At 41.6% G+C, this 18,181-nt stretch overlaps 2 protein-coding genes across 4 annotated transcripts in view; one reads left to right on the top strand and one right to left on the bottom strand.

Moving 5' to 3' along the window:
• Positions 1–3,077: 3,077 nt before the first annotated feature.
• On the bottom strand, positions 3,078–11,699 carry LOC146706537 (DEP domain-containing protein 7-like). The gene is made up of 12 exons (XM_085464726.1): positions 11,633–11,699; positions 7,509–7,694; positions 7,267–7,408; positions 7,078–7,173; positions 6,634–6,815; positions 5,972–6,170; positions 5,730–5,881; positions 5,441–5,602; positions 5,168–5,310; positions 4,956–5,081; positions 4,266–4,341; positions 3,078–3,507 (listed from the first exon to the last, which is right to left on the bottom strand). The coding sequence occupies exons 1-12, from the start codon at positions 11,697–11,699 to the stop codon at positions 3,296–3,298; spliced, it is 1,743 nt and encodes a 580-aa protein (XP_085320852.1). The 3' UTR covers positions 3,078–3,295.
• Positions 11,700–12,266: 567 nt separating this feature from the next.
• Positions 12,267–18,181, top strand: part of ccdc73 (coiled-coil domain containing 73) — a 32,059-nt gene continuing 26,144 nt past the window's right edge. Inside the window, exons 1-3 of one of the 3 annotated variants that reach the window (XM_085464724.1) lie at positions 12,267–12,389; positions 15,852–15,941; positions 16,093–16,233. In XM_085464724.1, the coding sequence (XP_085320850.1) occupies positions 15,897–15,941; positions 16,093–16,233 (186 nt within the window). In that variant the 5' untranslated portion in view covers positions 12,267–12,389; positions 15,852–15,896. Of the gene's footprint in view, positions 12,390–15,851; positions 15,942–16,092; positions 16,276–18,181 lie in introns of those variants that run through there. The other 2 variants (XM_085464723.1, XM_085464725.1) reach the window with 2 other exon arrangements.

The following is an 18,181-nucleotide window of genomic DNA, read 5'->3' as shown; positions in this document are numbered from 1 at the left end:
CAAAGCACTTGGGCAGCCTATAGTCCCAATCAAGTCAATATTAGACTGCTAACTTAAAAGCACTAAGTAAACGAGAATTTAACGACAACCTAATGCTAATAAGTTCGTTTGCAAACATAACATTACCTCTGACGAAGTGGTCGCTGCAGACACGGGCATTGAATGAAGCTTAAGGCAGAACAGCATCGATGTGCAGAGGCGATTTTGGATATGCAACAGACGGCTGAGAGCCCGGATTTGAGCCTAGTGACAGTGGAGAACAGGCTACTAACCCTGCCATACAATTGCAATGAGCTGCAATCACTTCTCCATCCTCCTTTGCAATTACCCAAGTCTTCAGAGGTGTCTCGTTAGACCGCTGAGAATGGTTTACCTTGAAACAAACAACTGTCACTCTAACGAAGTCCTAAGGATGTGGCATGTTTGTTGACGTTAAAGCCGCTACCGCTAACTGTTAGCGTGTTTAAGATAAAGCAATATAAGAACAAACACTCACCCTTGCAAACACCAAACTGTATCCATCACGGAGACGTTTTGTTCCAAGGTTGTGGACCCACCCGCTGACAAAAACATTGTACGCCTCCAGACTCTTGAAAGCTTTCATTTGCTGCCTAGTGTAGTAAGAAGTCTGGAGGACCAAGTAGTTGGTGATATCCACAGCCTCGATAGTAGGCAAATCCTTTACTTCTGTGGTGTATTCGGACATTTTCAAAGAATACGGATCACGTCCGATATATTTTTTAACTATCTGTTTATATCTCTCCCGAGAAACGGGGTCTAAAGTTGCACAATAGCTGCTCTCCTGACTCTCCACAGTGTCCTCCATGTTTACTTCCGCCCTCCACTCAAAAATCGCGCTGCCTCCGCACGTCATCAGAACCACGTGACCGCAACCCAACTATTGTCAGGAATATGCAGAGCGCCACCTAGTGGGAACAGGAAATGTCATGTCTTTCACTTTGATATACTGATTATCACAGGTTCATCAGGTCCACCTCAAAAGCGGTGAATATTAACTTCAGTCCCTCATGATGCTTCAGTGAGAAAATTAGGAGTTGGCCCACTCCTCTAATGTCATGAAGGCTTTCTTGTTATGTGATCATTTTCATGGAATATTGCAAAATGGCTCAACAGCGCCCCCTACAACATTTAAAAACATCAGCCTCTGCTCTGTGTTTCATCTATGATTTTGAAACCTGGTAAGCTTATGTAAGCTATCAAGATGTACAAAAATGTCTCTTGGAGCAATATCCCAAATCCAACAGGAAGTCAGCCATTTCAAAATTAAAGTGTCATTTTGGCGACACCTTCCCTTCTTTTCAGACCTCGTACATTAGATTGACTCGATCTCCAGTGCAGGGGATCTAAAGACCTTAATGATGTTAAATTGCGAAGCTTTTTACGTTCAGGGAAACGGGGTGGTCATGGCGGCACGTGGAGTTTCAATCACTCGCCAAAAAGCATTAATCTGCTGTCACTCAGAAACCAAGTTCAATCTCTCCCAAACTTCGTATGTATGAGTCGAGAGTCAAGCTCGGAAATATTTGATATGCCATTTGTCAGTAATAGTTAGAGCGCCACCTAGTGGGACGACTATAATCATCATTGAATGAGATGAAATTTTAGCTGGTGGTTCTACGCATGAATTCCATCCATGTGACATAAGATCGGACATGCTGGGTGTAGGTGTTGGGCGTGTCTCGATGCCCTGGGGTGCGAGGACCCTCAAAACGCTGCTCGCAGCTTTAATTTGATTGTAATTGTCTAGCTGCTCAGATGTGAAGAAGAAGAAGAGTTTCCTTCTCAGACATTTCCAAATAGATTTGATTTCAAAAGAACAAAAGTACATTTTACATGAATTTCTTCTTTGATAGACAATAACTGGCCTTCCTATACATTCCTATATATGGATGGTAGAAATACACAAGAATGTTACAAAATATCAGCTAAAGGAAGTGATAAGGTACAAATATTTTGTTACTGTACTTAAGAGGAATTTACAGGTATCTGTACTTTACTTAAGTATTTTTTTCAACCATCTTTTTTACTTTTACTCCCTACATTTTTAAACAAATAGCTGAACTTTTTACTTAAAATTTCAGAACAGGCTCGCTACTTTAGGTTCAAAGGTCAAACTGGTTTGAGCCTAAATGGGGGTGGGGGGGTTGTCTCACACAAAGGGATGAAAGCGCAAAAACATAAATTATGCATAATTTATAACGCTATATAAGACCTATGTTTTACTTTCTTACTTTGAATACATTTCAGAGCTTGTACTTTTTCACTTGAGTAAAGAAGTTGAATCAGTAACTTTCACTGGAGTATTTTTTAACACAAGTATCGGTATTTCTATCCAAGTAAAGAATGTATGTACTTTTGCCACATTTTCAAAAGATACACTTCTCACCTCATTGTTTGAAACACCTGTTCAGCTGATATATTTAACTAGCCAGCACCATGGCAGCAACTTAATGCTTTTAAGTATGCAGACACAGGGAGGAGATGCTGCTAAAGTTCAAACTGAGCATCAGAGGAAGAATGGTGATTTAAGTGACTTTGAATGTGACATGGTTGTAAGAGCCAAAAGGACTGGTCTGGGTATTTGATAAACTGTTGATCTATTTAAATGTTTCCCCACATTACCATCCAGTCTATCTAATATTATATCCAATTTGCTGTACAATGAGGTTGAATGCCTTTTGGAAAACAAAAACATACATGCTGATTGATATCAGACGTGTTACGTGTAACAGATTTACAGAAAGTGAACATTGTTTTTGAGCAGGTTATTTTAATGCAAACTCACTCCATTGTTATGAAAGTTTGGAACCACCCCCTCAGGTTTTCAGAACTGAGGAGTGTGAATGAGTGGTTTCGTTTTATTTTATTTATTTATTTTTTAAACTCTATTAATGTTAAAGATTAAAAAAAAAACAAAAAAAAAAAAAACAAAAAAAACCCCCTCTTATATAATGCTTAGAGTAGAAGTTCCCAACGTGGCCACCTCAGGCTCTCTTCCAGAAAACAGTTCATTGGCAGAATATACTTGCAAAGAGCTGAATGTTTCACATTTTACAGAGATGCATTTGAGATTTTGTAAACAATTGACATTTTATTCAATAGTAAATACACATACATGCTTTAGTATTCTTCAATATTTATACATTTGATATACAGACACAAACTTACTGTCAGTCAAAAATGCATCTGTGGAGATGGTTCACTTTTGTATAACAAGCAAGTAAAAAGGCAAAAAACACTTTAAAGAAAACAGCAGAGACAAATCTGCACAGATCTACAGCACACTGAAGGCAGAGTCACCAAAGTACTGGTTAAATATTTCTGGGTGGGAAAGGTGAAACTGTCTAAGAAGACGCTTTTTCTCCTTGGCTGAGATCTTGGTATCCAGGTGGATGTTGTTTAAGAGGACCCACAGCGCTTGGTTGGTGGTGGTTTTTGTAGAGCTTTGTAAAGTGTTCCTGTCAACCTGCTGACAGAATGTAGAACCTGAAGAAGAGAGAAAAAAAACAAAAAAAAAAACGTTAAAGGAAATGAACATTGCATAATTGCCAATTTAATGTAACTACAGACCTCCAGTCTCAGCTGGGAATAAAGTGATCTGGAGATTCTGCCACCACTAGGGGGCAGTGAAACATCAATAACCTACACATGATGTAGACCAATTTATGAATCACAACGGACGAGGAGAACAACAATAAAGAGGAAAATTTAATTAAAATTGATTTGAATAGAAATGTCTGGATATTATTTAGTTTTTTCTGCAGATTATAGTCTCCACCAGGGAGCATCTGCTCTTTAGCTGCATGACCTCTTAGCTGTTCTGGCCAGTTAGTCTATGGCAGATCCAACAGTGCTCATTTTTCTTAGAAGAGAGCCTCACTCTGTGGAGATGAGGGAAATCTGCTGTTGCAGATATTCAGGATGCCACGCCAAGAAAATTACTGCATGTTGAAGAAACTGTTTCACTCCATCAGTAATTAAAGATTTTTGGAAAGACTGTCATAGTAATACACAGTCATAGTGAGAGAATTTTAAGAATTTAGAGCATTGAAAGATCGTGCGACCTGTTTGAGTTAAAGAAAGACTTCATGTTAAAAGATAAAAGTATTTTACTGAATTACAGATACCATTCCTTTTGTGTTTTGCAGTGAGACGGAATTGTGCGATCTGTTCTGGAGTTTCTCCATCTTAAAAGGAAACTGATGTTGTGTGTCATTTACCAAAAGTAATCAAAAGCCATTTACCCGTCACATCCGGCTGTTTCTCCTGTACGAGGCAAGCCAGCTTGTCACTCACTACTTTGTGCAGAGCCCCAGGTATCTGGAGCAGAGAAAAAAAATAAAATAAAAAAAATTTACAGAACAAAGCTGCGCATAATCCATGAACACCCCCCCCCAAAACAAACAAACAAAAAAAAACCCAAACCACAGTTGGAAGAACAAGAACTGTGTAGCTTTACATTTGTATTTAACCCATTCATATTTTCCCCACATTGTCTTCCTTTGTAATATCTACTGCTTCACAGCACCCCAAGCGAACCTTCGAGACACATTCCCATTTACATCAGTGTCTGCTGTGTGGCCACTTGTGTACAGCTTTTTTATAATTGCCATCTCTTCTACTACAAGTCAAAAGGGCCCCATGCAAACACATTTTAAGTTGTTGGACAAGCCGCAGATTTACTTAGCAGAGGTTACCAAAGAGAATATTCTAGATAAAGTAACTGATTACATTAAGGATGGCCAACTACAGTAGGTCATCCTTAGCGGTGGTTTGAGTGACCGGATCACAATGGGTTTAGTTCGTATGTACAAACATTTCTTGCACAAATCTTTGATCATTTTTTCTCCCCGCTTTCTTGCTGCACTGGGGCAAGAAATCAGGCAAAAAAATTCATCATCACTTTCTCACACAGACCAAAAGCATTCTATTACCTTGAAGATTTCTTTAACATTGCTTAGCATAAAGACCAATATAAGATCTTCTTTCTCTTTGGAGAGAGCCTTGCTGTGTAGGATCGCCCTGGAGAAAGACCTCTTCACTGCCAGCCTGTTCTCAATCTACAGATGACAGAGCACATTCTTTGATGTCAGACCCCCCCCAAAAAAAAAATAAATAAATAAATAAAAACACCACTTGCTCTCACCTCCTTGTCCACTTTAATCCCATGTGGGTCAGCTGCCAGAGACACGAAGATAAGCAGCCTACGGAGCTCATCTCTGCAGCTGTGCGGCAGCAGCTTCAGACACAGTTGCAGAGCCTCGAGAGCCTTATCCAATTTAACATTTACTGAAAAGGTGAGAGAATGAAAGAGAATGTGCTGCAAGTGGTGAGGTTATTAAAAATCTTTGGAGGAGAAGAGAGCATGGTTGGAGACGCGGTAAAAATCTCACCGTCACGTCTGAACCAGTGTTCTTACCGAGCAGCTCTGTGATGGCTGTGTAGACGTCAGTCATGTGCTGCGGCAGAAGTGGAAGCCTGTTTGTGATGCTGTAGTGTTTGACCAGAGTCCCATATAGAAGCAGCTTACACTGGGCCAAGCCACTTGGGGAGAGATGTGTGTGCTCTGCACTGTTGTCACCTGAGTATTTTGAAGCTATTGTTAAACATGCCATCATTTGCAACATAAGCTATACATGTCTCTCACCATAGCTCACCAGTGGCGTTTACATGCTTTACCCGATTCTGATACTCATCATACCACTTGCCTCTTTCTTGGACGCTGAGACCAGCTGGTTCTGGGTCACAGCTCTCATTATCTTGAGGGAAACAATGAGGCAGCTCCCTGCTGAGCTCCACTACCGGCTGGTCAGGCAGGAAGTCCAAACAGTCCAAAGCTGCACAGAGCCACTCATCTTCCCTGAAAAATGAGGAGGAAACAGTGCAAGTGAGATCAACAAAACATCAAATTTATAAAAAAAAATAAAGATTTTTAAAAATCCAAACTTACTGAGAGTCTCGGAAGGCCTTGAGGATCTGTCGGTCCAGGTGGTTGCTGCTGTAGATCAGATCTGGGTTATTGTGTGCCAGGTTGGCTGGAGATGGAGAGGATGGGCTCTGCCTGCACTGAAGCACGCCTTCCAGCACAGGGAGCTCCACCAGGTTTAACAGCCTGAGCAGGGTCTGCTCCTGCCACACCTCATCCACCACTGCAGGAAAGAGCCAGAGGAACCAAGTTCTAATTGAGTTGCAGCCTGTGCAGGTGTATTGCTGCCTTTTGTCCCGCTGAATGCAGTCTATGATAGGATCCATGCTGTTAAACTACATGTGTAATGTTATTTGGCGTCAAACATTGCCTGATAGATGCATATATTGCTCAAAAGCTGAATAGATCATTCAGCATTAATGTCAAATTAACAGATGTGCAAGTCACTCAAACCATGTGAATGAATGTACTCCGATTATCCTCAGAGATGCCAGATTGTGGCTGATCCAGTACCATCTGCTACATGTCTCTTTGAATGCAATTTGCTTGATGATCACAGCTATGTAGTACAGATTTCCTGCTTGTCCTTTGTATACCACAGCATTATGTATTGCAGAAACATTTGCTTTAGTTTAGTTGTTCAGGATTGCTTTAGTGATGCATACGAAAGAAAGATTTGTGCTCACATGATTGTGGTAAACCCGTGGCTGTCTGTACCCTGCACGGACTCAGACTCAGACTGTTCATCGGCAGCTCCAGTGATTGGCTGCTAGTGGCGGGAGCATCTAGCTGGCTGGAAGTATGAGTGAAGAGGACCGGGGTGGACATCTCAACAAGCGATGCAGGGGGACAGGTCTGCTCTTCCTGCCTGAAATGCAAGAGACACGGATTTCAGGCACAGTAAATTCAGACCTTGATGGATCTACGCTACAAAAGAATTCAGCCAGTCCCAAAGGTAAAAGCAAGGTGTACCTAATAATATGGACAGTGAGAGTATACAGTAATATTTATTATTCAATTCATAAAATATTCATACATGAGATACATTTTGACTTGATGCTACCTTTGGTTAGATGTTTTATATGCAGTGTGCCTGTAATACAGATAAATAAATATTTTAGAGGTGATACCTGTCTGAAGGAGCGCAGGTGAAGAACTTTTGGATCCCATTCACAAGCACACCTTTTTCCAACTCATCTACTGAAGGAGTAGATGTGTCTACAAACCTGCATGTTTATATGAAATGTTTAGGGAATGCCATCACAGGTAGAAATTTATTTATTTATTTTTTTAAAAACAGTTCGTTTCATGTATCCAACCTGTAAAGAGCGCTCTTGCTGTCATGAAACGCATCCTGTTTCTTGTCTTTTCCCAGCACTTTGGTTCCCACCGCCTCAAACACGCCGCACTCCAACAGCGCCTGGCACACACACACCACTTTGTCCCGAGACACGACGGCACCTTAAATTTAATCAAATAGAAGGGCCGAATATCATAAATAAAATGATCTCTAGAAGGTGAAGCTATGGGAATAAAACAGCATCTACAAACCAACACACACCCTCAAAGCCCTTCGCTTTAACAATGTATTCTGCCAGTACATCCACACCCTCTGAGCCAAGGAAACAGTCACTGTGGGATTTCAAGAGGACTCGTCTGCGCTTCACGGTCACAGTAGACTTCAGGTGGGAGATAAGGCTGCTCCACATGGTGCAAGACTGGACTGGCTTGGAGGCCACACAAGGAGCTTTAAAAAAAAAAAAAAAAAAAAAGGCACATTCAGAACAAACTCTTAACATATTTTACAGGCAATTTGTGCAGGGCACGATTAGATATATGCAAAAGGACAGAAGAGACCTCTTAAACACCTTTATAGGAATATATATCTCTAAGAGAATGAGGGAAAGGAGCAATTCCACCTTGTAGTGCAGTTTGCTCTCAGCACTGGTACGGAGTCAGAGGGAATACCGAGAGTGTAGCCTGATGTGTTTCACCGAATCATGGCTGCACCAGGACATTCCCGATGAGAATGCTTCCGTGGAAGGCTTCCACACTGTTCGGGCGGACAGGGACAGCATCGCTAGCGGTAAGCGGAAAGGAGGTGGGCTTGCTGTTTTAGTTAACAACCGGTGGTGTAACCCTGCCAACATAACAATCAAAGAAAGGATTTGTTGCCCGGACACTGAACTGTGTGCTGTTGGACTCAGGCCGTATTATTTACCCAGGGAATTCTCTCACGTCATCTTGGTGGCTGTTTATGTACCTCTCTGCTAACCCCACAGCTGCATGTGACACTATCCACTCTGCCATAGCTCGGCTACAGACTCAGCACCCGAGTGCCTTTATTGTGATCTTGGGTGACTTCAACCATGTAATCACTGGACAATACACTACCAACATTCAAACAATATGTGGACTGTCCCACCAGGGGAGAGAAAACTTTAGACTTACTGTATGCTAACGTCAAGGATGCATACAGCTCCTCCTCCCTCCCCCCACTTGGTAGGTCAGATCATAACCTGATTCACCTCACCCCCCGCTATGTGCCAATTGTGAGGAGGGAACCTGTGACCACCAGGACTGTCAGGAGGTGGTCAGAGGAGGCCTTAGCAGAACTACAGGGCTGTTTCGAGGTGACCGACTGGGAAACACTCTGTGAGCCTCACGCCGAGGACATCAATGGGCTTACTGAGTGTATCACAGACTACATAACTTTCTGCACCGACTCCATTGTTCCAGCTCAGACTGTTCATTGTTACCCAAATAACAAGCCGTGGGTGACTAAGGACATCAAAGCCCTCCTCAACAACAAGAAGAGGGCTTTCAGAGGGGGCAACAAAGAGGAGGTGAGGAAGATCCAGGTGTTACTAAAGGACAAGATCAGAGAGGCTAAGGACAATTACAGGAGGAAGCTGGAGTGGAAACTCCAGCAGAACAGCATGAGAGAGGTGTGGAGGGGCATGAAGACCATCACTGGATTCAGGCCAACCAACAGCAGGGGAGCTGAGGGAGGTGAGAATAGAGCCAATGAGTTGAATCTGTTTTTCAATAGATTCGACACCACAGTGTCTGCTCCCACCCCCACAACCTCACCTGTAGTCAGCCTGGAATCCAGAGCCACACCACTGTGCCAGCCTCTCTCTTCACATGTTGCCTCCTGTGAGATTCCTGACACCCCTCCCCCACCCATCACCTTCACTCAATACCAGGTTGAGATGCAAATGAGGAGACTTCACTCAGGCAAGTCTGCTGGACCAGACGGAGTGAGTCCCCTCGTCCTCAAGACCTGTGCCCCCCAGCTGTGTGGAGTCTTTCATAAACTGTTTATGCTGAGTCTGAGTCTGCAGAGGGTCCCGGTGATGTGGAAGACATCATGCCTCGTCCCTGTACCAAAGACGCCTCGTCCCAGTGGCCCCCAGGATTACAGGCCCGTGGCACTGACCTCCCACATCATGAAGACCCTGGAAAGGCTCATCCTGGACCAGCTGCGACCCATAGTAAGACCACACCTGGATCCCCTTCAGTTCGCTTATCAGCCTCGTCTCGGAACTGAGGACGCCATCATCTACCTGCTCAATCGTGTCTACATCCATCTGGACCAGCCGGCGAGCACTGTGAGGGTCATGTTTTTTGACTTTTCCAGTGCTTTCAACACCATCAGGCCGACCCTCCTGGGTGATAAGTTAGCAGCGATGCAGGTGGATGCTTCTCTGGTGTCCTGGATTGTTGATTACCTGACAGGAAGACCACAATATGTACGTCTCCCACAGTGTGTGTCTGACAAGGTGATCAGCAACACAGGGGCACCACAGGGGACTGTCCTCTCCCCCTTCCTCTTCACCCTCTACACCACAGACTTCAGCCACTGCACAGAGACATGCCATCTTCAGAAGTTTTCTGATGACTCTGCGGTGGTTGGATGCATCAGCAGGGATGATGAGACAGAGTACCGGGCTGTGGTCGACTCCTTTGTCACGTGGTGTGAGCAGAATCATCTGCAGCTCAACGTGGCAAAGACCAAGGAACTGATCGTGGACTTCAGGAAGACCAGGAAACACTTGACCTCTGTTTCAATTCAGGGGGTCAGTGTTGACATTGTGGAGGACTATAAATACCTTGGAGTACACATTGACAATAAACTGGACTGGGCTAAAAACACCACAGCACTTTACAGGAAGGGCCAGAGTCGTCTCTATTTTTTGAGGCGACTGAGGTCCTTCAACATCTGCCAGAAAATGCTGAGGATTTTCTATGAGTCTGTTGTGGCCAGTGCGATCCTCTATGCTGTTGCATGCTGGGGGAGCAGGCTGAGGGTTGCAGATGCCAACAGACTTAATAAACTAATCCGTAAGGCCAGCAATGTTGTGGGGATGGAGCTGGACTCCCTCAAGGTGGTGTCGGAGAGGCGGATGCTGTCCAAGATAAAGACAATGTTGGATAACACCTCCCACCCACTCCATGACATGCTGGTCAGTCACAGGAGCACGTTCAGTGAGAGACTGAGATTACCGAAAAGCACCACTGAACGACACAGGAAATCATTCCTGCCTGTGGCCATCTCCCTGTACAACGCATCCACTTAACACACTGGTTACTGCTACAACTACACATGTTTCTTTTCCAACTATTTATTTATGAGTGACTTATGTATGTATGTATATATATATGTATATATTGTACTATTCTTAGTTAGTGTATTGTCTGTCTTGTCTTAATGTTGGTTTAAAATGGAGCACTGTAACAAAAAATAATTTCCCCCAGGGATCAATAAAGTATTCTGATTCTGATTACTGATGAGTCAAGACAGTTGTTAGGCTGCTGATGTAAATTGATTCATTAGTGTATATTTGACAAAGAATCTGAATTGACATGTCTCACTTTTTATATGGCACGAATCAATGTGTTTTTTTATCAGGTGGCAATATGTCCTAGTGCAGACAGAGGGGAAGAGCCAGGGCCAAAGGTGAGGCACATCAAGCACAGAATAATAATTTTAATCTGAGGATAAAACACAGGTATTGAGGCTGAAAGAAGCTTCAGTGCTCTCAGAAGACTAAAAAGATGGCTAAGGTTAACAATGACTCAAATGAGATTAAACAATGCTGCTGCATGTCCACCAGGAGAGACTGAACAGTATAGATGTAAAACAAACATGCCAGCAGTTTATCTCAGTTAACGAGAGGAGCAGGCACGTGTTTGGCTCCTTCACATAGTGGACATTGAGTTGTGTGGGACACCAGTAGTCCATGTCTGTTGCTGTAACAGTAGTTCATGTTTAGAATAGAAAATCTCAGCTCACTGATTTGATCGGGGCAATAGTGCCTAATCTGTTGCATAATTTTGCTGAGAGATCTTTTACTTTGTGGTAATCTTAGAGGAGTAGTTTTATGGCCTAAAATACTTAGTCATTTGTTTAATAGTAATTTAACATTATAAAATTCACATATAAAACTATGAATCATCCGTCCCCACCAATGCCAAAACCAAATCTACGCCCTTGGAAAGGAGAGAAATCAAGGGTTGAGGAGGAAGGTTAGACTAAGCACAATAACGGAAACCTTAAAATGACCACTGCCAAATTCTTTGCCACAGCTGTTTGTAAGTGTAGCTTTGCAACGCTTGCTTAACATGAGAAAAAAACAATCAGATCTCAGTTCAGGCCTCCGCCAGGTGCAAACAACTCACCTTGATTACGCACACACAATTTCTCCACAAGGTTCAGCGCTGCGGCTCTTTCTTTTATTGAAGCCATGCTTCTGACGGATTACAAACGTTGAGAATGGGCGGGTATAAAAGCAGGAGGAAGCAATCAATGAAAGCGCCTCCAATCAAACAAGCGCCCTCTCTGGCGTTTGTGTGCAGCTCTGTAATAAAACCGCTAGAGGGCGCTAGTAGCTCAGTCACACAGAGACCTCTGGCTATGGAGGTCTTCAACTATGTGAACTTTGTGTTTTACTGACTTGCTTTCATAGATTCAACTAATGAATAATGGGAACAGATCTTCTGATCCTCTGCGGAGTCATTAGCCATAGCTTTATCAACACTTTATTAAAAAATAATTTATATAAAAGCACTAAATGATGGAGTGATCATTTATTTTAAATATCAAATTAATTTAAATATTTAAACAAATGTTATGCATTTTTTTCTTCTCCGTTTGAGTGCCTGCAGGTGGTGTAAGTAAATCTTGACCATCTGCCTGTGTCACATTACTATTGTGCAAAAATAGGACATCTCTATTAGAACTCTATTCTATTAATTTATGCATACATGCGTTTTATTTGTGCATTATATATTTTTATAGAAAACTACTGTCATATTAAAATTTGTATTTATATATTTTAAAGTTTTTGGACATTTCACATTTTTGAGAATCTTCTCAGCATCTGTCCAGTGCGCTTCCTGTAGTTCGCCATCTTGCTTGCTGTGCTAATTGCTAAAGGTAAGCTACAACAACAAGCAAACATTTTATTTGAAGTACTTACTTATGGCAGTGCCTAATTTATTTCTCTGTTAAATTAGTGTACAAATATGTATTTCAGCATTAATATGGAAATGTATGTTTAAACAGCAGAGTCATGTTAGCTACAACTAGGTGGCTTTAGCTTTAGCAATCATTTTTGCTAGGCTAAACAGTTTGTGCTTATTCTGTTAGCATGGGAGTTTGATAACACTGGAAATACCTTTAGAACAACAGTACAGTCACAGTAAAAACTAATGCTCTGCATTTATTGTGTTGTTTATCAACATATCTGGGCCTTAGTGTTTTGTTAATACCCAGATTATTAGTTATCATCAGGATAATGATAACTGATTTTGGTACAGTTGAACCTAGAGCAACATTAGTTATCATAATCCAGGAACACCACCAATATGGGCACATCAGATACACCTGATATTGACGAGTCTTACACTGTCAGCTTTCTTCTCTGGCTTCAAACAGACTAAACTTTATTATTATAGTAGCTCTCTTCTAGTCTTACTGATTAAAGTGCCAAAAGTGCTTATCACATTCATACAGTACCTTTACTTACACATAACCAGATTTGTGTATCCTGATTGCCAGTATTAGGGTAACTGGATCCAGAAAACAGAAAGTTATCCTGGGTTCTCTGAACTTTCGTAGTGCAGGGCCAAGGTCTTAAAATTAGATCAATACAAACTCAGATGAACTACAGAACAATAACACATTTTTGAGTGCCATTATTGATTTAACAAAATTAAGCCAAAATGCGCAAGTGGTGTCTAAAAATTTAAGTACACCCTTACTGCCAATCATATGTACTTTATTAATTGATCATCAACAACTGATGATCAATTAACATCTGGAGTATTCAGGTGTTGACCCAAGGAAGAAAGACATTAGCAATGATCTTAGAGAAGCAATTATATCTTCCCACCAGTGTAGGAAGGGTTATCGAGCCATTTTTAAATATTTTAATAATCCTTTTTTCTACAGTGATAAAGTGTAAAACATTCAGGACAGTTGAAATCTTCTTAGGAGTGGATGTCCTAGCAAATTCACCCCAAGATCAGATCAATGTTCAGAGAAACTGCATAAAACGTTAGAGCTTCATATCAGACCCTACAGGCCGACCTTGGCATGCTAAGTGTTAAAGTTCATGACAGTGCAATTAGAAAAAGACTGAACAACTATGGCTTTGTCTGTTGGACAATGTGCTTTTGTCTTGTCCTTTGGACAAACAAGAGCAAAGTGGAGGTTTTTATCCATAATATGCAGCCTCATTATGGCAGTTCAGGAGATAGAGCCGGTCATGTACAAGTTGAGAGATTGGTGGCCTTTTGCCCAAGGATGCCAAATATCCTTGGGCAAGATACTAACCCCAAGTTGCTTTCTGATGCATCCATTGGAATATGAATGAGTGTGAATGTTAGATAGAAAGCAATTGCCTAGAAAAGGCATTTCATTTCATTTAGTCAACCATGAAATCCTCTGTATACCTAAAATATTCTAGAGTCACAGGTGAGGTCATCTGTCGGTCCAAATTGGGTCATGTAGCAGAACAATGATCCCAAGCACAGCAGCAACTCTACAACAGAATGAGTGAAAAAGAAAAGAATCAAGGTGCGTCAGTGGGTTTAAGTGTAGAACTCAGTCTGATTGAAATGGTGTGCTGGGACCTTAAGAACTGTATAAACCAATCCCACAAAATCCAGTTAACTAACATTTCAAAGAAAGAGTACACCAAAATTCCTCCACAATGATGCGAGAGACTGATAAAGTCATACAGGAGGCCTTTACTTTTAAGCCACTGCTGCTAAAGGAGGTTTGACAAGTGCTTGAATCACGGGGGGTACGTCGTTTTTCACACACATAAATAAGCCCACAGTATATTACAGCTTATGTTGATTTAATAATAAGGTATGATTATTGATACATTCTTTTTAAATTCTATTTTATTGGAAGGAGGACAGCATACCGCGCCATCGGCCCCTCTGGCCAACACCAGTAGGGTAAAGTGTCTTGCCCAAGGACACAACGACCAGGACAGAGAGCCCGGGGATCGAACCGGCGACCTTCCGGTTACAGATACGCTTCCCAACCCCCTGAGCCACGGTCGCCCCGTGATAATGTTTAAATATATTTTTCTTATTAGTTTTCCAACTTAGAAAGAAAGACAAGCCGCTTCAGACTAAAAACACAACATCCCTTTTAAAGTCAGAAAGTTTGGTGTGCGTGACATTTTACTGGTCACACGAGGTGAAGCACAGGTCACTTACTTTATCATATCATTAACAATGTGACAGTAAGCCAGCATGAAAAGAAAATAAGTAGAGTTTATCAGTTTAACCCCTGCATTTCTTTTACTTGACGAGGTAAAATAAAGAAGCCAAATTGTTGTGTTGCAGTAGTTGGCAGTATCCACACTTGGATTGCATGTATTACAGATTCAGAGCTTCTTTAACTTTCTTTTATGGTTGTATTACAAAACAGTTACCAGCATAACTCACACAAAGATAATGCAAACTTCATGTTACTTGACAGAAATGTTCCATTTTAATGGCTACGGCACTTCTTTTAATTTGTCCCTTCATGGCTTGGAGGTGGTAGTTAATACCTGCTCAACTAAATCCCAGGAAAAGCAAATAAAGACACTGCAGTTTCCTCCCCTCCTGCCACATTCACACATACACATTCAGGCTGTGCACATAGTGCGCCAGGAGAGCGACACACTAACGCACGCTTGCACAAATCCCCTCCCTGCTCAGCCGGGGGTCACAATGTCAGTTTATGATAGTAGCCAATTCTAGCAGGGATCATTTAATTCTCCAACATGATTGATACTAGCGCAGGTTAAATGGGAGAAAAAAGGTCTGTTCTATTAAGAGATCATTGGCTAGTGGAGACCTCCCACTTAAATAGTTATATTTTCAGTAGGTGTGTGCTTGCAGTGTGTGTCTGTGTGTGTCACTCAGTTTCTTGGTTATGTTGAAGGGACAGTTGCAGAGGACTATCCACAGGTCAAATTAAATAACCCAGGTAATTTAAAAAGCATTGACAGTGCAATTTGTCCATTCAGTGTTATTGCTCTGACCCCTATTAGTGTCGATGGGCTGGTTCATTTGAACCTGGATGGCTTATCGAGGTGTTATCTTCTCATCGCAATGGAAGCGGTGTAAAACAAAGAAAGAAAAAAGCCCTAACAGTCATTTCAAAGCCATTAGGTCAGACTGCAGTGATTGAGAAGTATTACAAGGCCTTAATGTTCTTCTCTATTATTTCTACTAAAATCATTTAGGGGTAAAAATTGCAGATGAGGAAGTAATTATAAGCCTATAAGCTCATAAGTGGAAAGGCAGAGATGTTACTGCTTATTAAACCGTCTATTCTATTAACCTTTCCAACAAAATGCGCCCCACTCCCACCCCACCGGATTATCAGGCAGAAGAGGCCCAGTGGGACCTTTGGCTGCCCTGAAACGACTCGATGGATGTTAGCACAGAGTCTGAGACACTTCCCACCCACACCACTGTAAGTTATTAATTTTGACAGTGCAAGGCAAAGTAAATAACATCCATCAGCTGGTTTGTTTACTTGACAAAAGATGAGATTAAAATACATTTTACATGAATGATATTGTTTCAATCTTAGCTTTGTTTGAGATTTCGATCTTCTTTTTCAGTTTGGAGAAGATGTGTTGGAACATGAGCTGAATCTTTCCAGCTCACACTGTCAGACGGAGAGTGGGGGGAACATCTTACTACAGCTGCTGGAATTCAAAACCAATCTGCTCGAAGCTGTACAGGAGCTGCATATTCGGAGGGTAAAGTTGAAGTTGTAACCATGTCACTGTGAAGGCATTAAGGTACCATCTCCTTGAAGTATACTTTATTTTAATTTCATAATCAAAATCACGTCCTGTGTCATGGCTCCGGTGGCATTTTTCTGTTTCTCCATGGTGGTAAAAGATGTAAGTACTTAAAAAAAAACTGTAACAAGTATAATAGACCAGTGATCCAATGTAGCCCTTTCGTGGGCAGTGGTAGTACTGCGTTGAGTGTCATGCCTTGATCCCTTTCTCCATCTTCTATTAGCAGTAATTAACAGCAGCTTAGCGACAGAGTTCACTGATTCCTAACTTTAAAAAATCTACCAGCTCCAAGCAAGGTTCATCCATACTTTAAATACTGATCACATAAATTAGCAGAACATTTCATATCAATTTACCAAATTAGTGCAGTGAAGCTATTTTATTTAAATAATATCTGAGCTGGTTGGTACTAGAATGATACACGATACTGACTTATGCATAATTTCAAACAATACTAAAAGCAAAGATTTATAAGCAGATGCGTGAGCACATGCTCTGTGTCAACACTGGTCATTATTAGCAGCGGCTTTCTGGGAATTACGCTGTGCTCGTTTAGGTTCGGAATTGGCTGACATGAGAGCTGTTTGAACTTTGAGGTGCCTTGTTATGTGTATTGTCTCTAGTATTGCTCACTTCCTCTATTCCTCTGTATTATATCACCATTTCCTGAGTAGAACTGAGACACTAATGACTCTGTTTGGCTGAAGAGCAGTGTAATTTCACAAATATATTGGTTATGTTGGTATTAGAGCATTCATAGAGAAAGCTAAGTGCCCCTTTGGCTACGTGGATTTAACCCTGCTGGATATGATGCACATTATGTCAAGAAAGAGGGGAGGGGGTCATATAAGCCTATTAGCCCTTAACCAATGAGCACAAAGTCAATTTGTTTGTAAAGAACTAACAAAAAGAATAAAGCTTTCTCCCCTCCAGCAAGTACTTTAAATCCGAGTGTGCTTAAAGGTTAGAGGAGCAAAAATGGGATGTTGGTCGTTGAGCTTTTATTGTTATAGTCATGTTAACTCAGACACAGACATTAGATGATATATCAGTCTGTTCCTCCTCAGGCACTGCCGTTATCAAAGTAGCACTTTGTAGTTGTGTCGTTCACGGGGGTGGGAAGGTTGAGAGGCAAGAGGATGTCATGATGGAGCCGGACATTCCTGAGCAGGTCAAATTCCAGCACTTTCTTTTTTTTAAAGCGGTGTAACCAGCGGCTTTAGTTGGTGAAGATGAGTCATAAATGGGGAAGAACTGCGAGTAAGATGAAATGTCACATTACATGAAATGCATGTGATATGAGATTTAGTGTGATCTGGAAACAGTGTCAAACTTTTTCCAACTCAAATTTTTATTCCCACAAACTTCCAAATGCCATTTTTTGTTTTTTAACGCCCAGTAAAAGGTGACCATTCAGAACAGCAGTAAAAATGGTAAAAAGATGAAAAGCTATAGATGAGATTGTGCAACATGGCTTTTCGGCCTTCTCTTGATACACAGTTACCTGTTTTAATTTACATGGATTACTGATCTTAGAAAGGCTTTGCTGTGCATTTAACACATGCACTCACACATACACACAGCAATTATTCCCTGGTGGAAAAATAACAGCTTTATCTCCTGTGTACTCCTTTTTTCTTTTTTTTGTGCCACGCTGGTAGCATACTTTAATAGGAACTTATAAAATAAGCTCGCTGAGTTAACCGGCTCCCACGTGCACATAAAAAAGTCCCCTGGATATAGTGAGCACTTGACTTTTACCTGCCTTCTCCAAGAGAAGAGGGAGGATAGGGATGGTTTTCCACAAATATCACCTCCCTTCTAATGTTCCCCCGTCACTGACTGCTTCCACAAAAGATACGCAGGACTGAACCAAAGAAACTTAAAGCACTTTGCAGTT

This window comes from Copadichromis virginalis, linkage group LG7 (genome assembly GCF_057382275.1).
Source record: "Copadichromis virginalis isolate Kocher_CV1m ecotype Utaka linkage group LG7, C_Virginalis_male_GT1.1, whole genome shotgun sequence".
Taxonomy (NCBI): domain Eukaryota; kingdom Metazoa; phylum Chordata; class Actinopteri; order Cichliformes; family Cichlidae; genus Copadichromis; species Copadichromis virginalis.
Note: the sequence above shows the minus strand (reverse complement) of the source record. Positions and strands in the feature narration are given on the sequence as shown.